Source organism: Gavia stellata, chromosome 2, assembly GCF_030936135.1.
Source record: "Gavia stellata isolate bGavSte3 chromosome 2, bGavSte3.hap2, whole genome shotgun sequence".
Lineage (NCBI taxonomy): Eukaryota > Metazoa > Chordata > Aves > Gaviiformes > Gaviidae > Gavia > Gavia stellata.
Genome location: NC_082595.1, coordinates 98,046,328 through 98,072,305, shown reverse-complemented (window position 1 = coordinate 98,072,305; position 25,978 = coordinate 98,046,328). Strand labels below are relative to the sequence as shown.

At 44.6% G+C, this 25,978-nt stretch overlaps 1 protein-coding gene across 1 annotated transcript; it reads right to left on the bottom strand.

The window, feature by feature from the left end:
• Positions 1–377: 377 nt before the first annotated feature.
• TRIB2 (tribbles pseudokinase 2) lies at positions 378–20,697 on the bottom strand. Its single transcript, XM_009811919.2, has 3 exons — positions 20,358–20,697; positions 16,067–16,359; positions 378–2,719 (listed from the first exon to the last, which is right to left on the bottom strand). Exons 1-3 carry the CDS (start codon positions 20,625–20,627, stop codon positions 2,251–2,253), a joined length of 1,032 nt encoding a protein of 343 aa, XP_009810221.2. The 5' UTR covers positions 20,628–20,697; the 3' UTR covers positions 378–2,250.
• Positions 20,698–25,978: the final 5,281 nt, after the last annotated feature.

Here is a 25,978-nt window from a genome sequence, read left to right as displayed (position 1 = left end):
AAAGTGCAAGTGCCAGCTTGCTCCATTTTGGTATCTCTTCATCAGCCAAAGAGCCTCCCATCACCAAAAAGACATAGTTCTCACTGCATTTCAATACCCTCCTTGAAAAAGGTAAATGGGCTTGATAAGTGGTAGGGACAAGCCAAAAGAAAATAAACAAAATAAAAGCCAGTTTCATTCATAGCAAACGGTAAAAAATTTGATGAAAAGGCTTACAGTGTTACCTTGTAAATATAAGTGCTAAGCTTTCTCAGCTCACAGGTCTGGCAAGAGCTTGTTAGCAGCACAAAAAATACCAGCTAAATGATCCTAATGGAGCAAACTCCTGCAGCACCTCAGACATTCAGTAAGAACGTTGTTCACCACTGAAGTTTAGTTAAATATGCACAATTTTATTTATTGAAGAGATTAGGACAAAAACATTAAACCAAATACATGACAAAGCACCAGAGGCAGTAAAACCCCACCATGCACATCACCAATCTTTCCTCCTATAAGGTACTTAGAAAATAAAAAAAAGTCCTTCTTGACACAGCACCATCTTCAGAGTGTAAAAACATTACTCCTTTATATTCTTAGTTACCAAAATAGAACCAAGGCAGGTCAGCTGCAGCTAGCTTTGTCTCTTGATAAAGAACTGTGAAACATCCTCTTGAGAGTGGGACCAAAACTTTCCTGCAAGGCAGGCAAATAGCATCCATACGTCAAATGCCAAGTAGCTGTACGCACATGCCACATACTATAATTAAGCACAAATTCAAGTAACATTTACATACTACAGAGTCCACATGTACCTACCCAAAAAACATGACCACTTCACAAAACGTATACAGGCAGTAATATCAGAACAACTGAGGTACTGGAAACACAAATATTTATGCCAAGAGATTTCAATATCATACAGCAATATAAAAGCAGTAATAAAAACATTTGCCAGTCTAAATCAAATAAAGCTATCTAGAAAAAGAAGCTAAATAAAAAGTTATTTAGGGACAGAAATACCTGAACAGAAAAGAAGTGTGTTAACTACAGCATGTAACATGTCATCCCAAGTCAACCCGTAATTGAAGTACTGGCTTAATACATCACTACTGTGACATTTTCTTCAATAAATAGAATAAGTCTTGACAATACAAAAGGTGCATATTACTGTGTATGTTTCAAGAGGAATATCTGTAATATAAATGTTCAGCTTATTAATACCCTCTTATTTCTTATTCTGGACATAAACAAAAAATCAAACCCAAACAATTCTTTTCCCAAGTTGAGAGGAATTCAAAGAAAAAAAAACCCACAATACTCTTCTTCAATAATAAAGAGCCCTCTATTTACACGTGGGCCAGTCAGTTAAAGAAGAGACCAGTTCTCAGATAAAGACACAATTAAGGGCTTTCTGCCCTCTCTAGTCATATACGTGCAGCATGGCAGATATGGAAGCCAGTATCTCATATCTTTAAAAAAAAATTATACAGTTTTCTTCTTTTTTTCCCCTATTATAGCAGTAATGCATCTGGAAGTTTGTGTTATAATAGCTTCCTGCAACAAACCATTTGACACAAAACAGAACAGCTTGTTAAATGACAGTTACTTCCCCTTAAGGGAACAAAGCATTAAAATGTCATTTCCTGACAAGAATATTAAGTAGTTTATTTAGAAGAAATGAGTTGAAAATAGCTATCAAGAGACATGAACTGAAATTTTGTTTGTTTTTAGCACCCACTTTTCATGTCCGTCTTTGTGCATCTAATTTTTTTCTTAAATTAATCCCATTAATTATTAGACATCCGATTAAAAAAAAATGTTAGCCAATTGTACTTTCCCTGAATAATGGCTGAAGTTAAATATCTAACAGTGCGATGCCAAGATGTGAGCTGAGGCAAAAAAGTTTCTATTTGTCGTGAGTTACCACTATTTTTAATGAAACAGAAACAGGAGTGATACAGCTGCACCGGAATTGGCATGTGCAGTCTCCTTGGCTCCAAAAAGGTGAGAAGCTACAATTGCTCCATGCTGCCTTTTCTCCTCCAAATCAATCTAACCTGATAGCAAGCTCCCCCCGCCCCCCAATCTGTCCCCATGCTACATTTGTTATATTAGCTCCTTGTGGAGGTTCCTTCTCAATCCGAGGACCTCTGAGTGTCTTTTGCTACCAAGCTAGGCTGATGCAGGGCGTGATTTAACATGGTCAGGAAGGGCTCCTTCATGTGTCCATCTCCAGGTTGTGTACCTTCTGAACACCAGTCTTTGTGCTCAGTTAAAGAATGGGTCCAAGTCTTCTTCCATGTTGACATCAGGCACCAGCTGATCTGATACTTCCTTAGCACCATATCCTGAATTCGATACATTAAAATCTGTAGAAAACCATGGATGGTCCAGAATTTCCTGTGAAGTCAGCCTTTCCGATGGCTCCCGACGCAGTATGCTACGTATGAGGCATTTTGCCTTGGGGGATAGAGTTTCTGGAATGTTAAACTGCCCACGACGGATCTTGCTGAAGAGAGAACTAGGCTCAATGTCATGGAAAGGATAGCGTCCAACTAGCATGGTATAAAGCATGACACCTAGACTCCATACGTCCGCTGCTTTGCCAGAGTAGCTGCCATTTGTGTTCAAGATCTCTGGACTCACATAGGCTGGGCATCCATGCTTATCAGAAAGAGAGTCATCATTTCCTCTTAAAATATAAGCATCTTCTAGGCTTTCCAATTTCACTCTAGTCCTGTGGGGAAAAAAACCAAAACCATCAAGGTAAGCAAACATCAAAACACAAATTCCTGGCTGTTACAATCACATAGTTATAATAGTAATACTCTACAAAATTTAACAACTGCAGAAGTGCATCAGTTTAAAATCCCACTCACAGCACTTGTTACAGATAATTGATACTGTCTCTTCTATACTGGTTAGAGACATATAGGGAATATTGCCACACACAGAGCTACAAGATTTCAAATACAGTTGTGTCCAGTAAACTCATTAGTAAGGTCTTAAAAAGATAAAAGTGATTGCCACATTCGTGTGTTTGGTAAATTTTACATAGACATGATTTCCAAAAGGAGACATAAACCTCAAGACTTTTTCTGTGTTAGCTGCACTCTAATGTACCTGTGTAGGACTCGTGCCCAAATACAAGCCTAGCCCTAACTAGACAAGGTTATTTTGACACCTTCACATGGGTGAGCAGTAACCTGCACCTGTAATTCCACCAGGGTCAACAGGAATAAAATGGTCACTCTGCCCCTAACTGATCCCTCTGACCAACCAACATTTTTCTTTATCCCAGCATTAAGGAAGAACAATTTTAACAGATTTCAGTCTTCCTAAATAGACTTTTGGGCAAAGGGAGATCAGGTGAGCTGAATGCCGCCAAGATTAAGAGGAAGCTTATCTACCCAGCTGAACCAGAGGAGCTCCTCATGTTGGAATGAACAGAGAGGCTAGCAAAGGGCTTGCAGAGAGATGACAGGGATGCCTTATCTAGATTGCAAACTCCTCCTGCCTGCAAAGCACTCTGAACTTGTCATTGTGCTGTGGTAATTATCTCTGCAAGAGAATTTTCTTCCCTTATGGATATCACACAGGAGCAGAAAAAATGATGCCAAGTTGCTTGTCATAGCACTAGATGAACATAACCTTTCTCTCCTTTTAATTCTCACTGCTAGCATCTGTAACTATATTTCAAAATCCGTCCCTGTTAAAGGCATCCAAAAGGATTACCAATTACCCTTTAGACTATTTGCCAGCAATGGTTGGTTTTGAGAGCAAAATCACTACAACCCGACAGGACTTGTCCAGTGCATCTGGATGGATGAGTGACCTAGCAGTAGTGCAGGCTTTCTTTTCAACAGCTTGGGATCATAACTCAACTTGGGGTATTACTGTCCTCATCCCTCAACCTCACCAGTCTGTAGGATCACTCTTAGCGCTGTGTCATGGCCGTGTTCCCGTACCACAGACATTCACAGGCAGGGACTGAACTTCATCCCAGAAAGCAGAACGCGCGTCTCTTGACTAAAGCACGTCATTTAACAGGCATTAAAACAGACAAGGAGAGCCCTGTTTCTTAAATGTTTACTGAAGACAACATTGCTCAGGCTTAAGTTGCAAAAGACAGCTGGGCCAGCTTTGGCTTAGAGTTGGTTCCAGGGCAGCTCAGCACTATCTTCTTTGAACCAACAGAAGAGCATTTTACTCCGTGGAGTACTCCAGAGACAACTGTGCCATAAACTCTCATAATGACACTTGGACCTTTCTAACAGCTAGAGACGTTTACTAGCAGAGGTGAAAGCCCCTTTGGCAATGTGCCTTGAGTCAGGAAGTCATAAATAGAGAATTCAGAATACCTGGCTCCCAAGCCCGGTGCGTCAAGGCAGCTCCTTCTCTCCTTAAATAGGCCAGTGTTTTCTCCTCCAGTGCGGATGCTGATGGGGTTTGTGCAACACACCTGCTTCCTGATTAATTACCCATTGCCAGCCTAACAGCACTTCTCCTGGCGATGGACAACCCCCTCATTAGCACTCAAACAATACCCTACAGCAGCAATACCTCACACAGGAAGCTGGCTGCAAGGAGAAACTCAATTACAATTATCAAGACCACAGCAATTTCCCTTTATACACAGCTCAGAGGGTCCAAAACAGGAGAGTGACTGCAGGAGAGTCCTTTCATGATGCTCAGCTTCGACATGTTCCTGCACCTGCACAGCATAGGAAGAGCACTGAGGAGAAACACCCAGAGGAAAAAAAAAAAGCCAAGGAGGGCAGAGAACAGAGAGGAGGAAATGAAAGGGAAGGCAGGGACATGAGTTGTGGTTCCATTTGCATTGCCCACCTCAGTTTTTTCCATAGAAAAGTATGTGTAGCAATAAAACGGTGAGGCCAGCTATGCAAACACACATTAAGTCACTGAACTGCCAGACAGCAAAGCATCGACTCACTCCTGCTAAGTAATAGAAGCAGAACACACACACAGGGAGCGGGGCAGAGCATGCTATTTATAAACAACCTACAGGACGGAACTCAGCCCCACACGTGCTCTCCTGCCATCCCACTGTCAACAGCGCAGGGAAATGCTGTTTACTCTCCCATCCTATTTTACATTTCCGAGAGTTGCCAAAGAATTTAGAAAAACAGTTCATTGAGAAGCTTTTGTATTACAGAAAATTATTGGAATTCCCTAATCTCTTACTTTCTGCAACAGACGCAGTACAAAACCGGAAAGAACAGACTGCAAGGTGTGTCAAAAAAACTCATCTTTTTCTCCAACAAGAGAAATAATTTCTTGATAATAAAGCAGAAGCAACATACAAAAGCCTTATCTCTCCGCCTTGCTTTTCTTGCAAGGTGCTGCAGCCTGCAGCCCTTCGCGCATGCTATGACAGGTTTTGTTTAAGCAAGCAAATGGAACAACAGCTGGCCCTTATCTGCCTGCTCCTGCATAAGCTGTGGCCAAATGAAGCAAACACTCAAACCAGGTTTCTCATCCTGATGAGCTGACAGGCTTTGAGGAAACAAAACCACAACCTTCAGCCCTCCTCCTCCTTCCTCGCCAGCCCCCAAGCCCTCCACCAGTAACACCCTCGTGAATAAGGTACAAGCAAGGAGATGGCTCCTTTGCAATGAGGCAGGGCTCCAGCGCAGGTACCGCACTGGTCACGCCACTCCCCGTAGGTACGCATTTCCCTCGCAGACTGCGGGAGCTGCATCTCTCAAGCACTTACTGCCAGGTACACAGCCTCAGCGTGACTTTCTCTCCCTCTCAATTACCACCAGAAGTAACTCAGATGTTCCTACTTTCATTTCTAAGGCTGGGTGTCTTTGCAGAAGGTGACGATGCAGGTTTTCCATCCTCTCAGCAAGGAGAGCCCAGGAGTAAGCGAACGGCTCGCCGGCACAGCAGCTCGCCCGCTCATCACAGCCGGTGCACAGAAGCGCTCAGGAGCTTTTGCTGCCAAGGGCCCTGCCTCTCTCCGCCAGCCAGCACCGGGGCTGGGGAGAGCCACTCCAGCCTGTTTTCACCACCGGCGGACGACTTCGCCTACCTTAGCCTCGCGTACAGAACACAACCTGTAATTGTGCTACAACTGGGTAATATGCAGGTGTAAACGGCAAGTCCCACTCCCCTTTTTACAGTCATTTCACGTTTTTTCAGGCGATCAAAAAGGAGCAGCCTGGCTCAGGAGCTGCTATTTCCTAGTGCACAGCACCCCACCTCTGTGAGAAATAGCTTCCAGCTCTGGCTGGCCTTCCCTTCCTCCACGTTTCAATGATTGCCTAAAAGAGCTCTGTTTTCTGCAAGCCAGAGAGCTTTTTTTGGGGGGGGCGGTGGAGGGGAACAGGAAAGAGGGGAGTGTAAATACACAGAAATGCAGAGACAGCCTGGATGAGAAGCCATCTCTCCCCCCACGCACTCTCTCTCAGAGGAAGCACTGAAATCCAATATCCAGGAAAAAGAATAAAAGCCAACAACAACAAACAGACCCTCAAAACTGCAAGTAGTTTCTGAGACTATAGAACCTCCACAGCAAAGGGTGGGGACTGATGCAGAGTAACCAGACAATCCTAAATTCGACACTTAGCCGGCCAGGGACAGACTCAAAACCAAACACTGAGATGTGAAACCACCATCAGCTTTGAAGCACCTCCCATCACAGAGCAGAAAAAGTACAAACAAAAATTATTCTTTTTTTTTTTTCTGAAAGTCACATTTCTAAAAAGCCTCTCATTGTCTAAAGAATTAACTCACATCAGTCAACTGAAGGACCCCCACAAGAGAAAAAAAGTTTTCCAAAAGCATCAGCATTCGAGTTTGACAATTCAAATGGTTGCAACAAATTTAATCCCTGAAGTTCAAATGTGAGCTACTGCCAAAGCCGGATGAGGATCACTTTGTACGCATACTGTAGGGCAACAAAGGCTTTTGTCAAGGCTTACGTAATTACAGTACATAATTTCAAGTTTTAATGCAGACCCTGAATAAGCACTTGGAAAAAGAGCATTATGCATCTATCAGATCATTGATAAAACACTGCATTAGTCTAATGCATTAAAAAAAAATACAACCCTGAATCATGGCTATTTAAAAAGGGGAAGCTATTCTGCCTGTGAATGCTTTCCCATTACTGGTGAATGAAACCACAGAAGTGCAATCAGAGGGCAGCAGCAGCACTCAGACGGGAAATGCATCTTTGTCCCCATAGAAACCGTCAGGGAAACCCATGAAAAACAATACCACTCTGAATTTCTTATCAATATGCCATTCATTACTTGACTGCCTTCAGACTTTGCTCTTCAGTAATGTAACAAAACCTAATCAATTAAACGTCTTCCAGAAGATTCTTCAACGCAACCTCCTGAGTTAGCACCCGTCTCTGGCAGACAGCTTTGTTGTACATCCTATACTTTTTTCAGAGTGATTCATATTATTCCTCCTGCAGAGCTTAGGGGCTACTGGCAAAGTGCTACCCTGCCTTTTGACACCAAAGCCAGGGCCGTAAGAACCCGGCATTCACACTTGCTTGCCAAGAGCAAACACAATTTCCATACCAAAATCCGTGGAATTATTCAGAAGGCTCTAAGCTCATAAGGCAGGAGGAAAAAAAATAAACTGGAACATTTAAAGCAGAAATACTGACTGAAAGTCTGAGTATTTCAGAGGAAAACATCTCCACTGCAGTGAATAAACAGCCAGTAGTAAAGGAGTCCATGCCTGAATCAACGAAAGCAGTTGCTTCTAGTCTGCCCCTGAAGCCATCTGTATGGGAAATAACACCTGAACCACAGCTGAGCCACTGTAACCATTTTGGGAATACTAACTGCAGACCAGACCCACAATTTTAGTCCAGCATCATCCCCGAGACGACAGCCAGATCAGCTGCCTTGGGAGAAGACAGAAGGAGCCATCCTGCTTCAGACATTCCAGGTACACCCATCCACTTGGTATTCAGGCTGGGTCAAAATTAGATGATCCAGATTTACAGATTCTGTATAGCAGCTTCATGCCTACAGAGATCAGAAAACAACAGTCATGGCCATCCAAATTGCCATTTTACTAATATGACTGCGGGTAAATATAAAATGGCAACTTCTAAAGGGAAGAGGTGCCTCACAATAGTCCCCCCCCTAAACTAGCCTACACATAAAAAATGAAGGCACCCAAGCAATGCTATCTCATATTTCAACATTACTCTGACTGAGGCCAGGAAAGCCTTTCCCTAGGCAGAGGCACTCAAGCCATCAACTGCCCAGGAGATCAGGGATTGCTCCTATGTGGCCAATAATTTACAGGTCATTTAATCAAGGTCAGTTGCTAGCACCCCATCATGAAGATGAGACGAGCATGAATGCAATCACGCCATTAGAGTCACAAGGAAGAAAAAAAAAATAAAAAGGGAAGCTTGACAGTGGAAACAGTTATCTTTTGCTAATTGATTTTTTTAACTAAGGGAATCTCTCCTAAATAATGCAGAAGTAGGCTGCCGTGGCGGAGACAGTGAGATGGGGAAGGCGGCTAACGAAACCCCGCACAGATGATTTGTGGCTTGGTGCAAAGACTCGTTCTGAACTCAGAACTACCCGATCTCCTCCGGGGGCGGCAAGGCACACAGGATCATAGGGGAAATGTTATGCCATCAATTTAAGTCCTGCTCCTTTCACCGTAAGATCCCTTCCAGCGCATAACAGCACTCAGACTGGGAGTTCACCGCACAACATCCTACACAACTTCAGGGGGAAAAAAAACCAAAACCTGCACAAAGGCTGTCAGACAAACAGTCTCTTGCATAATGAAATAAGCTCAAGGATATGTTTTGAAAGACAACTGGGACTTGCAGGCACTACAGGTTTACAGGATGAACCTCGTTCCTACAGGAAGATTCCCTCACTAGTACTTCCGCAGAATGAGGAAGCCTCTAAAAATTACGTATCCCCCACCCTTCCTCCGAAGGGATGCTACCAGCACACTCAGCCCTGCCCCACACATCCCGGCTGACATGCAGGACCCAGCAACCTAGGGCTTTTAACTTGTTTTCAGCTGGCTTTTTTTCTACAGACTTCCACTTGAAAAAAAAGCTCTGAGACCACCCCTCGCACACCGCCAGGAAGGGCTGGGGCCCTGAAGACCTCAGTTTTACAACACTCAAATAGGATTGCTGGGAACAGCCTGTCCTGAATGCCATATACTTAGTGTCTTCCATGCCCTCATTGACTAAGGAGACAACACATTCCCCAAAATGTAGGTAAGTAGGTAGCGATGTGCATGTTGGGGTGTGAGCTCTGAAATCCAATGGAGACCCTTCCAAAGAGGGGCTTGGTTGCCTTTGATAAGGAATTATGTGATAAGCATCTGGCTCATGGCAGCTACTTCACCTCACTTCTGTATTTCTAGATCACATTGAAGATCAGAGTTTTAAAGGGCTCTGCTGTCAACTGTATGCTGTGATCACCATCTTTTCTAGGACTTTTCATACAATGCATGGTGAAGCTCCACAGCAAAAGGAGACCAAAATTTTGTTAACACAACTGCATGTTGTGAAAAATGCCCTATGCTTTCTGAGCATGCAGTGGGTGCTCAGCACCTCTAAGATAAAGCAGGGTCATTATTTCACAACCCCAGTGGAAACCTTTTGCTTAGATGTCTGTAAACCTGTCTCCAAGCAATACACATCTACCAAAAAGCAGATGCTTAAGACTGAATACGCCCCAGGTTGACTCCTGTTTACAATCCCCACCTTTCCTCTCCCTCCCAAACCTGAAGTAATCTTATGGTGTGCTAATAAGGACAATTAGAAGAAAAGCCAGCAGAAGAATTTCACCATGACAGTCCACTGCAGCTGCCGCTAGCTGGGCTCCCTGCCTCCCCTCCTCAAGCCCAGCACAGACATCCACAGACGTCCTCAGCTTTCACTCAAAAATCAACACGGGGTATTTTGCGACGAGTCTGTAGATGGAGGTTTTCAAGTCTTCAAAATGACCAGCTCTTGAACTCTTAATGTGAGATGTCTCAAGAGACATCTACTTCCAGAGACTGCACAGCAGCTATCCTCAGAGAGATCAGTTCTGTGACAGGCACTCAACCACGTCAACCACATCTGGCATTACAGCCAACATGTAACAGCGTTCAGCAAGAGGCATCTCTCAGAAAGTCACACAGTGTGGCTGGGGAGGCCAGGCAGGACATGGGGACAACGTGCAGCGGTACAACTAAGCCTAAAGGCAGGTCCTCAAACAGGGCTCCCCTCCTGCTCCAAGCATGGCATGGGGCTGCACCTTGACACCACCTCCAGCAGAGCTAGTACATGAGGCTGCAAAGGGGAAAAGACTGAAGAAAGAGTGAAGAAGAAAAGATACAGGTCCAACTATGAGCCAAATACCAAAAGATAGCACAGTCCAAGGGTAAAACCTTCTGCAAACTCCAGAGTTGGGTACTACAGCAAAGGCTCTCACCACTCATGGTCTCACTGAAGGGCCTTGAGCTGATTCAAGGTCCATTGGAGCTCCCGTTCTCATCCTGGGGCCAGCCAGCAGCCAACTTTTCCCTGGCTTTTGCTTTCATTTATGACCTTAGGCACAGCACTTAACCTCTATGACTACCCATGCCCTCAGGAGGAGATTTAAGCACTTCATAGGGCTGGTGTGATGTTTGACATCTGCAGATAGCCTCTTGCGCCCCGCTGGAAAGGGTACCACCCCACTGGGAAGGGTACCGCATACACAACAAATCGAAAATGCATTGCTCCATGCCAGGAGAAAACAAAGGCTTAATAACCAAACCACATGAAGGTGAAAGGGAGCACGAACTCTTCTGTGGAAAACAGCTGTGCAACTGCTTCATCCTCTATCCTAAGTTTGACAGCAGAGATTTGCTGCCTATGAAGAAGTTCGTCTTCCTCCCCATATTCTAGGAATATACTGGGTGGAAATCTGACCTATGAGTCTCCACTAAAGAAGTTATGCTCTTTGGTCCTGTGGCCCCATTCAGGGTAATGTGAAGTGCTTAGATGACAAAACAGATGACGACTGTTTTTATTTCTAAATCTTCTGGTATTTAAAGAGCACTCCTGTTTTGTTTCATTTTCTTCCACTTTAGGACTCTCTTTCTAGGACCTAGAGAAAGCATTAACTTACCTGTTCTCTACTGAATCATGAGTAAAACAGCAAGTTCTAACACCACAGGGAAAAAGTGGCTGACTGCATTACAATTTGACAAATGCTGGGGAGGAAACTTACTACTAACTATAAGAAAATGAAAGGTCTACTTGGAAAAAGGTCAGTATATACATTCTGTATTTTTTTGTGGGATCAGGTTTGTATCACCAGGATTGCAAACAACATAACTAGGTCACCTTAAAGCATCATCCACTCAAAGCTGAGAATTTCTAGAGGGGAAAAAAAGAAAAAACATTCTAAGAGCACCAAATAAATATGTTATGCTAACACAGGCTTTCTAAATTAGTGTATTGTACTGGCTGCATTCCCCTGGCACAGAGCAAAAAGTGTCAAATTCTATTTATTTTTATTGAATCCCACCTGCCTACCATGTCTCATATTTACTCAAAGAATACAGGAAAATTACAATATCTAATACCAAAATTATTTTAATTTTCCTTTCAACGAGTATGATGAATGTACAAGGTCTTTAAGCTTCAAATATTACGACAGCTAATATTTTAATATAATTAAAGGCTTAAAAACGCACTAAAGAAATTAATAATTCCCTGACAGCAGAAATGTTCTTGTATTAAGAAAATCATTGGAACAACCAACACAGAAATGCTTGATTTAATTCTGAGATCTTTGAGGTGGCTCCTTCTCAAAGCATCTGCTATATATCAGGCTGATGAACTGCTTTATTAGCTATATACTGTGTATAGTGCTATTTTTAACGCAACCCAAAAAACCCTGCCCATTCTGCAACATCCTTATGGGACACCAGCTAGGAGAAGGGCACAGTCGCTCTGCCCAAGGGCCTACTACGAGGACAGGCTGTACACAGAAATTGTAAATACCATGACACGAACACAGCAAAAATAATCAAAAGCAAGAGCCCCACAACATCAACATTGACCTGGCTTAATATCCAGGACAAGAAAAAATGACCAACATGCATGGAAGCAGAAAACATACCAAACCACATGTTTTATCTTAGCTCATCTCTACTGTTTTAGATTCAATTTTATTTAGAAGTTTAAGGACCCAATTTTTAAAATATTCAAGAATCTTATAGGTACTTCAGAAAGTCTGGTGAGACCCAGCATGGCAATTTGGTGTTGTTTTCCATATTTTCAGTGCTCTGAAAGTCACTGCCCTCATTTAATGGATGTGCTGCTGCTTGCTAACCCAGTCTTACAAAACATTTCCAGCCATGCTGTAATGTCTTAGAAGTTCTGCTTCATCAAGATCAGCTGCAGGTTTAAGGAGCTTAACTCTGAAATTTCAATACTAAAAGACCACAGACACACATCCCAAAAACCACGATCCCCCAACCTTCTTTTAAACAAAACAGAGAAAACCAAAACCATAAAAGACCTAAGATGCTTGGCAGCAGCACACATCATTTTCATGGAATGCAGTTTACCATATCTTCAAAATTTCTGCAGTTCAGGATTAAAAGAAGCTATAAATAAAGTACCTTGAAACACAGACAAATTGTTTTTGTTTGTTTCTACACTGTGGAATTTTGGATTTCATTTTAAGTGCTGATGTATTTACGCATATGCATAGTAAGACACAACACATCACCACAGTCTACCTTTGATTTAGCACATCAAGAGAAGATCACATCACTAGTAAAATTAGGACCCCTATAAAATGCCAAGCACTACCAGCCTCCAACATTACTTTTTTCCACCTTCTTACTTCCCGGTTCATTACAGACATCCCAAGGCACTGCAATTTGCAACATCCAAATAACATGCATTCTTAACAGTGACATCAGGAGAAGCAAAGAACACTCATGGCTGCTGCTAGATCAGGAGCCTGAATCTTTGCAAATTCCAGCTGTAATTTAGGTAATGGGAATGAGGTGGAAAGAGTTTCAATGCTGTGTGTACCAGTCTGCAAAACTCCAGGAACTCTGATTTCATATCGAATTACCAGGATATCATTAGGATCAATGGAAGGAGTATGTACTAAGAATTGCTTTAATTGATTTTCTTTTTTAAATGAATGGAACTACTTCCATATAGCCTTCACATTCTCTCTGGCTCCTCCAGTCTGGCAGCTCTCAGCTAAGAGCAGACAAGTATCTTACTAAAAAAAAATAAAAGAAACGAGTTTTCCATTCATGTGTTGCCTGCATGCTGGATTTCCCATCTTTTCTTCTACCAAAATAAAAGCTGTGAGAGTCTGCAGTAAGAGACAGTTTCAAAGCAGTAGGGACTAAAGGTGAACTGCAGAAAAACAGACTTGAAATAGTTAGCAGAACTACTGAGAAAGAGCTCCACCGAAGAACAGGCAACACGCAGCAGCGGAGTTCACGCACATTTCTCAAAAACACCATTTTCACCTCTTTTCTTCCTCCTTGGTTCATTACCGGTATCAAAGAGCAATAGATCGAGCAGCACCCATCTCCAGGCACTGCCACCAACGGCAGCTTTTGAAAGGCAGGCTGCTCAGCACGCGGCCATCCTCACCGGCACCAGCAGCCTCAGGGAAACACGAGCTTGGAGGGGTAAGAGCAACACACAAACACCTCTGTGAACCAGAAGGACCAGGAAGATTTTTCAGCCTAAATACAGGAGCAGATTGGAAGTGATGACCGATTACAGTCTGATGATCAGAGCATGTGAAAAAAGATGGTTGCTAGTTGGTTCTATTTCTCTCTCACACTATTTCACCTTATTTAGCAGAGAAAGGATTACAATATCTTTCTGCTTACAAATCAACATTACATCCAGCAGAAAACAGCATTATGATTATCCTAAAAATATCCAGCAAGTTGTATTTGACCTTTAAAATGAATTATTGTATAGTTAGTAGACACTGTTCAAAAGCGAGTAACTGTGTGATTTTACAGACTGCAGTTACATTAAAAGCATTCATAAAAGCAAACACTGCTATTATAGTACGCACCACTCTTCTTGGGTGGCTAAAGGATTTGGCCCTGCGCCTTGTGTTGCGTTCAGTTCCTAGTAAGCGGCAGGGTAGAAGTTCAAAAGTATTCAGCATGGGCCCACGCCTGCACCCACTGCACTGCCCTGAGCTCACGCTGCCTTCGCTTAGAGCGAAAGTTAGGGTGAGCCCTAGGGCGTTTCCGAGTCCTGTCCTTTGTACAAAACCACACAAGTTAACATATATCCCCAGAAAAAAAAATCCATTTTGACGTTAGGACGTTATCAGTTACAACAGAAAACAATCCCTCCCTCAACTATTTTGTACAAGTTTCCTTCTTATCTGCATCAAAAGTGCTATAATGGTGTTTAATTATTAAACTCAGAGTAAAAGTTGTGAAAGTGCAGTTTACATCTGTCTGCTTTGCGTTTCTCTCTGAATGGACATTAAGCTAGTTTCATTTTAGGCTTTTTTATTTGAAGAGGAGGAAAGGGTAAGCATATATATTGCAGCTGCAGTAGAAAAATAAGGAATAGCTATTTGCTTTTCAGAGAATTGCCTGAACTGAATTAAGAAGTGAAAATATGTATTTTAATTTTCAGTTTGTAAAGAGATGAAAAGCAGAAGTTTATTTTGCAAAACTCATCTTGTACTAAGATTTAAGGAGACAATATTTAAACAGGATAGATGGTTGTCATTTTTATTTTAAGGCCAGGAACTTCTCTTTCATGACTGAATTGTGTATTAGTTTTTTGTAATTCTTAGATCACGGATTCACTGAGCCTGTAGAAAACTTATGTGCCTCTGCTGCTGTTTATAACTTCCCCAACCAGCCCCAGACGGAACTGATATGCACCGGTTATTTTAACAAAGTTCTCCAGAACATCTATTTCACTCTACAAGTTTGAACTAGCTTTCGGACAATCTATAGGATTTAACTAAAAGGGAAAAACATCTCCCCATCCTCCACCAAGACATGAAGAAGCATAAAGGCAGGATCTGTCCCCATTTAGTTTCATTTTTTTCCTAATGGTCATCATCCAATTCAATCCCTCTGTGAAAGCCTGACATCACTCTGGCAGTGTTCATTACTCTACTGCTTCGTGTGGAAGTTGCAAGTGAACACATGATGTAACATAATGAAAACTGGTAACCACAAGGAAAGAGATACGAAGTTTCCACGGGTACACCAGTATGGCTCAGCATCAGAAATAGCACTTCAACAATGTAGGCTAGAGCACAAAGCAGGTGGTTTTTTTTTCCCCCCGTCTTCCCATACTCCTTCCCCCAATCTTTTACCACCCAATTATTGAGAGGGGAATGCACAGGGAGGAGATACAAAAAAAATAAAAAGAAGAAAAAAGAAAGGTAGTTCCCCAAGTACCACAACAGCTCTGATACTAAAAACAGGTACCCACACAGCAAGGCAGTTTTAGTCTTAGTATGATTAGTGACCACATAATACTCTCAGAAGCAGTCTCCAGACCCTTCCCAGCACAGGAAGCAAGAAGCTGTCCTCAAAGCAGTCCTTCAAAGCGCTGGTGGCCCTTCCCTCCAACCTATGTCAGCACTAACCACTTGGCTGTTCTTCCTCTTCATGCTCCCCTCACTGGAATGAGCCATTTCAGTCCCCAGGCCTCTTTAACATACTGGCACTTTTGCTCCTTCCCTCTTTTAACACCAGCAGCATTTATGATAGCAGAGCTCTTATAGACATCTATGCAGAGTCTTCCTCCAGGAGACATCCCCTCCTTAGGAATGAGGGTACTCCTCTAGGTGGAAATGCAGAGGCCAGGCATAGCTGCAAATGGCACTCTATACTTACTTTACTCCAAGGCCTAAGCCAGAAGGTAAAAAGGCATATCCGTCCCATGATCAGGTTGCAGAGGAAAATAAAGAAAGCGTAACACCCCGTGTACCACGAACGAATGGTACGGTGACAATGAAGGGCACAGCATCCTGTAACTCTGAATCTGCCCGCAGGCACCCCCCACCTGTAAAGTACGGCAGACTCTTACCTTTCCTCATCCTTAAAAATAAACTTTCGCAGCTTGAGATCTCGCAGTACCAGTCCACCATCATGGCAGTGTGCAACAGCGGAAGCTATTTGATAGAAGAGTTTGGCTGCCTCCTCTTCTTTAAGCTTCTTGCAGGTACGAACAAACGAATGCATGTCCCCATAGCTCCTTTCAAAGAACACATATGCTTTTGTCTCCCCAAGAATTATTTCAGTAATTTGGTTGATATTTTTATGTGCAGGCAGACAAAAACATGGTGCTAATAACTCCTGGTAGCAGCCAATATCAAACACCTGCAGGAACAATGACAGTAAAGCCAGGGTTAGCGACACGAAGGACAGTGAAGTTATGGTACATCTAATTCTGTTAACAGAACCATCTCTAAGTACAATTCATGCTGCTGCTGAAGCTGCATCGATGTAAACAGGATGTCACAAGCTCATGGCACTGAGGACAAGACAAAACAGACTACATAACCCCACACAGAACATACGCATAACCTTGGCAGGAAAGGCTAGTCTTCAAACCTTATAGCAAGAACAGTTTCATTAGCTAATAGCTGATCAAATTTAGGATGTAATCATCTGAATTAAGCTCTGAAGACCAGTGACATACAGGAGCAGTACTTAGCAGGAAATGTGTTTATCTTCTGTTTTCCATCCAAATAAACTCACAGATAATATGGCCAGTAGCTTTGTATTGAGAGAAGCTGTCATACCAAATCCACCCTGATCCATATGCCTCTCTCTCTTGATTTTATTAACCAATTAGAGCTTTAAGGATTTTCAGGTTTAAAATATCATCTAGCACTATTCATATTTACTTCCTGCCTTTCTTTCATCTCTGAGAAACAGCAAAGTCACTTTCACTTTCAAAGTCTCAGTTTTACAATGGCTGTTTATAAGATCAGAAGGACAACTGGGGAAACAGCCCTGCCTGTCGGAGTGCAGACAAACATCCTTCAAAAGGCAAAGACAAAACCACCCTGAACTCTCTGCATTTCAATCAAGTGCTCCATTAAAAGCAAAGTGTCCCTTTACTAGTATGTACGTTATCACGGATCTTATGAATGAGCTGTACGAATTAAAAAGGCTGCTGGGAAACCCAAATATAAAAAGTTACTATAATCTAGTGATGACGAATGAATCAGTATTTGAGTCAATTGAGAAATGCCCACATTACAAGAAGAAAGACTTCACTGAGAATAACAGAAGTCAGTGTGCTAAAAGAGAATATGAGCAAAGCATTGATGGGAGTGATTTTTATTTTTAATTATACCTGCTCCAGAGGTACTACAAAGCAAGGGATTAGCATAAAAATTCTATTAATATGTAACTTATTCTTGGGTGTTTTGTCACTTCAGTAAAAAGAATTTAAGGTAGTCGTGTGTCATTCTAACTGAACATAAAAATGAAGAACTGGTCTAAGTCTCTAACCAGCTGGTTTAAACTGCAATTGTTTTTCTTCTTTTTGTGTTTTAGTATTTGATTCCAGTAGTGGGTATTTGTATCCTGTCCAAGAAGCAAATCTCCCTGCTTTCTTTGAAGCTTTAAAAAGCTTTCAAAACTGAGTGAGAGAGATACAGTTCAATCAAAATTTACCTGAGGCTTCAAAACCTGAGTCATTTAACACTTCAGAGCGCAACCCTAACAACCTCCTTCCGCAGAAAAGGACCCAAACCCCAAGAAATTGGGACACTCCCTCCTCACACACCTCTTTCTCCCCACCCCATACCTGTGCTGCTATACTCCGGCACAGGCAAAAACAACCTTAAAGGCAGACTGCCAACAGATCCAACACATTTTACGGGAGGGGGGGTAGATTAGCGCTGAGGCATTCCGGCGACATGGTGTGCCAGAGAAGCAGAACCAGGTTGGGGAGGGGGTGTTGCTAAAATCCCTGGTGTGTAATTCATGCCAGAGGATAATTCATTGACATTTGGATCTCAAAACTCATAACTACTACATTGTAAGTGAGTGGCTCTTCTACAAAGCGGCCGCTATAAATAAAATTTAAGCAGGAACGTTCGTGTAGCTCAAATCCTCATGTGAAAAAAAGCCTTTCCAGAATTCTCTCCTAACCAGATTATCCTGCTATAAATTAGTTACATTTTGTGGTTCTCAGACGACATTAAATAAGTAGGTCTGGATATGTACCAGCACTATGTTTGAAAGGGGGGAGATGGGAAGCGCTATCATACTGCTACAATCTAGAATAGTTTTTATAAAGGGCTTCTTTGTATTCCAGCTTTTAAGATCCCTGGCCTCAATTCAGCAAATGTCCAATAAGCTGCAGTTTGATTTAGTTCTTGCTGGGAACTGGAAGTGAGAAGTTACCATTGTTTGGATGCCACAGAGCCTTGAAGCAAATAACGGCATCTGTACAGTCAGTGGGTGCAGCCAAATGAATCTTGAGAATCATCAGTATGTGTCTGTTATCCAAACCAATGTTTCTGCAAGCAATCTCTAAGAGCATCTTCAATAAGATACCAGATAGCAGGTCTCTTAGCCGGAAGGCTACTTGACAAATAGTCGTCATGATACTGCAGGCATTTTAAAGCACGCATTAAATTAAGATGAGTTCAGGACTGACAACTGTGTATTCACAAACCAGCAATTCAGGCTAAGATCATATTTTTGGAGCACAGCTAGAAGTAGTGCCTCGCACATATGGAAAAACTGATACTATTCAAATGTCAGGATCAGCTCAAAAACACACAGCTTAAAGGGAAGGGAAAAAAAAATAGAGTCCACTCTTTGTGAGCTGCAGTTGTGCTGTTCATACTGTTACCAAAACAGTGCCTTAATCCTGCAAACCAAACAGGAAACAAAGAAGAGCATAGCCCCCGCTTTACTACTTGCTATGCAAGTTCACCTATAATTTCATGCAGAGCAGCAGCTCTGTGGGATCTGTTTATATCATGAAAAGATGCCAATGTCCTAGAGTGCAGCACTGTACTACTGCACCAAGCAGGGCTTTCATTCTAGAAATTCTCATGTTCTGTTTCAGTTTAGTAACAAAGCATTCAGTTCAGCATGCAATATTAGCCCGTTGCAAAGTCACAGGCCCTTTTTTCCCCTAAATAATCACACAAAGTCCGAGGTTGCTTTAACATCAGGTTTTATAACTCAATCAGTAAGCATATTTAAATCGCCCTCTGAACTCCAATCTTTACAAATAGCAAACGGGGCAATTATTTTCACTTCCCTGCTACAGCCAAGTCCAGAACTTCTCAGGAATCAAGTATGAGAAAGTATGAAACAGTCAGCAATACTATCATTAATCCCTGGAATACAAACGAGCTGTAATATGCCTACTTTTCCATTTTGCAGTTAGTTCGACACTAGAAATTTGCCCAAGATAGCCAAATGGCACAATTCCATATTTTGGGAACAATACAAACACTGCAGCGTGGTTGCAAGGTTGCAATTTGCTACGTAGTTATAAAAACTACTACTGGGTACTGCCTCAGTTTGCCGGGCATAAGTCTGCCTCACTACAGACAATGAGAATCGCAATTTAGGGACAAAGGAAAATATTCCCTCAGCCCGAAGAGGGAAAAACATCCCTCCACAGACGTGCACGCATGTGGATTTCTTTTTCCCACAGCTCACCTTTGAATAGTAGGAGCAAACTGGGAGGAGGCAGAGAAGAGCAGGCAGGCTACAACGAGTGGGATAGCTATTTTGTCTGCTCTTCTAAAAAACGTAGGTGTGCAGGTTTTATTCTTGCTCAGTTGTGCAATGGGGGAGGATGCTGTTTGCAAACAACCTCCACGGTGAGGGAGCTCAGGCTGATTAATTCGATGTGGATTTTTTTTTAAATCACTTTTAAGACAAAGCTGATGGCGACCTCCCCCCTCGCGTCTCCATCCTCGTCTGTACCCCAACTCACAGAACAAGGGACAGGAAAAATCGAGGAAGCCAGCAGGTCCCAACACCTTAAAATTAGCTGGGGATTCCCTACTCCATTTTGAAAAGTGAGAGTGGGGAAGATGAGGCTTTCTCCTGACCTGAACTCCCGTTAAGACCTACTTAAAGGACGGCTCTTTCCAGAACAATATCCCCCGGGGAAGGGGCAGAACTGGCTCCGGGCCACCGCTCTACCGTGGCCATTGTCTAGAGAGAGGGAAAAGTTGCAGGATGCGGCTTTAAGCCTGTCCCCCTGCCTTTTGTTTCTCCTCTGTTCAGTAATTGAGCTACACGACCGTGCTCGGCCCTCCTGCAAGACACAGGAAACCAAGGCGCGACAGCAGGCTAACCGGGGGGAGAACAAGGAGGAGAGGTATTACCTTGCAAACCAGCTCCTCGCCACTGTGCAGATGTACGGCTCGGAAAACGTGGTCTCCCTCGAGAGGCTCCAACAATAAGTATTTCCCGATGCAAGAAACGCAATGCGACAAGTTCGGGGTCTCCGGCGGGCTCGGCGAGCCTAGATTCGGGCTAAAACTCTGGCTTGGCTCGATGGACCGTATGGACGAGAGCTCCTCAAAATCCTGGGTTTTATTCCGCGGTCTCCCATATCGTGCTATCGTGATAGGGGTTGACCTTTGTATGTTCATGAGTATGGAGAAGACCAGCCGAGACGCTGCACCGGAGCCCTGGCGTGGAGCGCGATCCCTCGCCCGTCCAGCTGCGGCTGCCTTTGTGTGGCGGGGGGGGGCGGGAGCGGGAGCGCGGCGGCGGCGGGCGACCAGCCTCAGCGCCGCGTCCTGGGCACAGGGAGAGAGCGCTCAGCCCGCGGCCCTTTGTTCCCGCCGGCGGCCGGGCGCGGAGCGGAGCGGCGCGGAACAGCGCGGCGGCGGGGCAGCGGCGGCCGGTGCCCGGGGGGGGCGGCAGCGGCGGCGGCGCGGAGCGGCGCGGCCGGGCCTCGGCGGCCGCCGCTCCCGCGGGGCGCGCAGCGCGGGCGAAAACAAAAGGTTAGGTAACGCGCTGCGCGCAGCGGGGATCGTCCTTTCTCTCTCCTACGGCGAGACAGAGCCGCGCTGCCGCGGCCGGGCTGTAGATGGCGTGTGAGCCTCGCCGCTGGCGCCCGGGGCGCTCCGAAAATGCCCCGCGAAATAGCGAGGGAGCATTTAACTTGGAGCGGGCAGCGGCCGGGCCGACAAAGAGCGCTCGGGGCGGCGGGAGCCTCGGCAGAGCCGCCCCGGCGGACGGGGCCGCGCCGGCACGGGGAACGGCAGCAGGGGAACGCGGGGCAGCGCGCACCGCTCCGCTCCGCGCCGCGCCGGCGAAAAGGAACGTGCTGTCGTTGTCGCGGCCGCCTCGGCAGAACAAAAAGTGCAACCACGGGCGAGGGAAGGGGAACGCTTTCACGTTTCCACTGCACAGCGGGATTTCTGTCTGGGGGCTCGCTGCCTTCGCAGCGGCTTAATGTACTTCACGCACAAAGAAAAGAAAAACCAGCACGGCGAGCAGGGGGCTGACTTCTTACTGCAGCGGCTGGAGGGGCAATGAGCGAAAAGCCGGGGGTGGGGAATAAATTGCAATCGCTTAAAAAAAAATTTGCAGGGAGCAGATATTGTTTGAGTCTTTTTTTTTTTTTTTTTTTTTCCTTGGGGGTAGGACAAGGGCGAGGACAGGGATGGCCCCGCCGATCCCCTTCAGCAAGGCATCGTCTCCCCCCGGCGTATTAATAGCTACTTACGTGGCGGGGACGCTGGCTGCCTCCGTGCCTCGCTGCCGGCCGCCGCACGCCCGCACGGTGCCCAGCGCGCAGGCTGACTGCCCCGCCGCCGCCGCCCGCCCCGGCCCGGCCCGGCCCGGCCCCGCCGCCCACCGCGCCGCGCCCCGCCCCGGCCGCCCGCCCCGCCCCGCCCCGCCCCGGCCACCCGCCGCCTCCCCCCACCGCCAGCCGCGCTCGGGGTAAACAAGGTGAGACGTCCTTCCGCAGCCCTGCCGAGCGGTGCCGGGGGGCTCGGGGGTAGCCCGGCGAGCCGGGGCCCCTTGCACCGGTGTGCAGCGGCGTGGTGCTGACCGCGGCTGCCCCCGCTGCCTGAGCTCCGGCCCGTCCAGCCTCTCGCGGGATTGCCCTTGCGGTTGGGGGTGAGATGTTAACTAATTAATTTTTAATAATGATGATGCTGATGATAATAATAATAATAATGGAATAAAGGCCCCTAAAAGAAGAGTCCGGCCCCCACCGCCCGGGCGCGGATGCCGGGTGCGTTATTACATGTGCTGGCGCCGGTGCTCAAGGCGGGCGTGCTTTTTTGTCAATGAAGAAATCGGTTTTTTCCGGGCAGCGTGGGTCTCCGCGGACTTACGGGAGCAAAAGCGGTTGCTTCCCGGTGCAGTCGAGTGGGAGGAGTTCTCCCGACTCCAGGCTTGACTTAATCCATCCCAAAATTAAAACGAGGCGAGGGGGTAGAGAGAAAACGTAAACCCTTTCGCCGTGCACAGAGAAAGCCATGAATGAGGTCGGTCTGTCCCCGCCCAGCACCACTGCGGTCTGCTACGTTATTTCACTCGCTCCCCTTTTGTTGTTTAAATAACAGGAGTTTGGATATGTAGGAAAGTTTGATGAGCAGCTCCCTGAACTCCTAACAAGCCTGCCATTTACTCCCTAGAGTTTGGCTGGATGTTGGTTGTGAATCCTTTTAAAATAAGGACAAAAAAAAAAAAGCTACCAAAAAACTAACACCCCCACAACAAAAACCCCCACCCCAACATAAACCAGCAGTAAGAAGAGGACAGGGCGAGCAGGGCTCGGTCCCAGAGCTGCAGCCGGTGCAGGGCGATGCCAAGGGGCTGGCCATGGCTTGGCTCCCCTTTTCCCACATCAGCACAGGGGAGGGTCAGAAGTGGGAGAAGGCTCGTTTTGGGGTGAGAACCTGTGGGTTTGGATGATGCTTGTTTTCAAGGGGTAGGGAGAAATGAGCATGCTAATAATGAAGTGACCCTGATAGAGAAGGCTGTCCTGGAGATGCCTGCTTTAGGGTAGAGAGAAATGCCTCTGACCAGGGCTCCAACGAGGCTGTAGGGATTCCTTCACCGGGGCTGGTCTTGGCAGGGGAGTCTTCAGAAATGGCTGTGGTGAGGGGTAGCTCTCTCTCCACAGCATCGCACCCGCCTCATCTCTCATCCTCCACACTAGGAGCTCTATGTGCCCTGTTGTGCAGTTATAAGAGAAATACCCCTGAGAAGGGATTGTCATGATCTTAAGTTTGGCATGGAGAAGATGAGCCTCCGGCAGCAGAGACTGCTGGGATTTGGCCCGGTGAATGTCCCTTGGGTAGTGGGGAAGGACACAGAACTGGTGATCTACAACAACCTGTAGGATGACCTGCAGACCTGGTCTTTGCTATCTGCGGCAAAATGAAAAGGTGTTTTCCTCCCATTCCTCAGTTATTCCCGTCACCTCTGAATACTCTGTAACTTTTCAATACCATTTTTAGAAATGGGATGAGCAGTGCCGGATACTGAATCATTGCAAAGAAGGACAAGCCATAAAGTTATGCAATACATTCTCCAGTCTCACATCCTGTGATCCAAATCAAACATTCTTTTCTTAGTAGATGGCTTTTTACACAATTTCTCCCTTCCTCTGCCCCTGCATACTCCTTCTGACTATGACAAAGCATGAGAGACCTAGGCTCTTGCATCAACCTTTGCTCTCTAGACCGATGTTTTCTATTTAACTTTCTTAGTTACCCAGCATCAGCTGGACCCACAGTCCCTAGCAACTCTGGAAAGGCTACCCAGAGCCTCCAAGCGCAACAGGAGAAAGGAGTGAAAGGAGAAAGGCGTGAAAAATCTAGTTCGTTCTAAGCCTCTGCTTGGAAACTCTTGATTTTTAATAGAACCTGAAGAAGTGATTCAGGGTGAAATGGGATATGCCTGCCATAAAGATAAATATTCAGGTTTGGAAGGAAGAGGTTATAAATTTCAGTTTCTGGATTTAATTCTACCCTAAAAGGCATGGAGGTATACATGTAGTGTGATTGGGAATGACACAGATATCTATCCATGGGATCCATTTCTCTCTTCCAGTATATTTTAATAATTTTACTTTCCTTTTCTATGGCATCTTTCCCCAAACTTAACACTTTGTAAACATTGCTTCTGCTCTCAGATATGTCAATGAAACTATTGCCATTTCAGTGCAATGTTAAAGGAATAAGCTCTGAATGAACAAATCTTTATATGCCTCATAGAGATATTAGGTGTACATAATCCTGTGCCCGTTTTTACTAACTGAAATTGTAGAGCAAGGTCACCATATAACATGTGAGATGTTAAAAGGAATCAGGTTCTAAAAGCCAGATCAAAGTCTGAAGTCAAAGTCAGCAGTAAAGTTTTGCGTAACTGGTGCCTGCCTTGTGTAGCTGTGGTGCTTATGTAGGAGGCATTAACCAAATGAGAAGAGATGCTTGACTGGAAACACATTGGCCAGAATGTCTGGGCTAAAGGGATGCCATTGGCTGGTCCAAGCCTAAATGTCATGTTCACAGTAGTTGGAGACTCTTGTTTGAAATAAACTGTGTTGGTAGTGGCAAGTATTGTTTCATTATACTTTCTTATTCAATTGAATGAGAGAAATTTTCTGGATATGAGATATAAACCAGTTACTGAATCAATGGTACCAAAGAAGTAGCCAGCAGAATGGCATACGACAAAACTATCATGATCTCCCCATGATCTTTCTGAAGATACTGATACATGTCACAATGAAGGTTGCCTTCTTTCCCCCAAGTGAGCTAGGGGGGGATTCCTTTTAGGACTGTTTACTGACTGACTTTTCATCTCTGGACTTCATTGTGTTCGTCTGCCTTGTCTGGAAACTGTCACCTAGAGAGACAATCACATTAGCAGTTTCTTTATCTTTTAAGTGGACTCTGCAATTATCCACTTCTTTGATGATCGTGTCCATTACTATAGTGCTGAGTTCCCTCTCTGGAATGGCTCTTCCTGTGAGAAATGCATCTGGGGCGGTGGTTTCCCAGGAGCCTCATTTTGCCTTTTCCTATTCTTCAGTGTCCCAGGAGTGTCTACAGAGGAGGCCTTCCATTTTCATGCTATGGAAAGTATCTGCCAAGCTCTCCCCTTTTCTGTATCCAAGGTTTATCTGCAGGTAAACAGCAACAATAGATGTAGAAATTGGAGTTTCGTGTGTCAGGGACTAAGAAAAAAAATTAAGCAAAAAGACATCTGAAAGTGTTATAACCCTAACCTTGTGCAAAGAAAATGATCTTTGTGACTCTGACTTTCAATATGTTTTATCTTTTAGCATCTGCTTTTGCGTATATGGACTCTGTGTGGACAGGAGCCAACCCTCCCCCCCAAGCCAATAGCAGTCTTTCTTCCATTGATGTCAATGAGCTTAGATCAGAGCACAAGTCTTGTGAGTGATCAAAGACAGTTCTACATAAAAAAGACTTCCTTTTCCAGGTCAGTCTGCTCCTTGTCCCTTTACAGAAAATATATTATCAGCATACAAACACAAGCCAGAACAAAAAGGATAATAATTTTTGAAGTGGTAAAATAAAGACCTTCATTTCATTTTTTGCTGATTTACAAAGTGCAGGGCTGAGCCTATTGGGAACATTAAACAACTATTAAGTGTTGAGAACTGTCATATTGAGAAGACAGTCTCATTCCAGCAAAATTAATCCAACTAGCTAGCTCAAAATATGCTTGCAAGTACCTCACCACCACTTGTGAAGGCTGGATCCCCATGCCAACTTTGATATGTTTTTCTAAATTTTGTAATCGTTTTTTGCAATCATTTACACTAGAACTTTAGTATGTTAGTAAGGAAGGCTAAGCAAAATGATAAATCATGGGACAGTAAAGGGACAAGTCTTTTCTCCATACATCAAAAAGGAAAATTCAAAGACATGGAGACAAGCCTCTGTTCTTTAAAAAGAGGTGTGATTTTGACTTTCGGTATGCGAGTCCATTTTTTATTAAA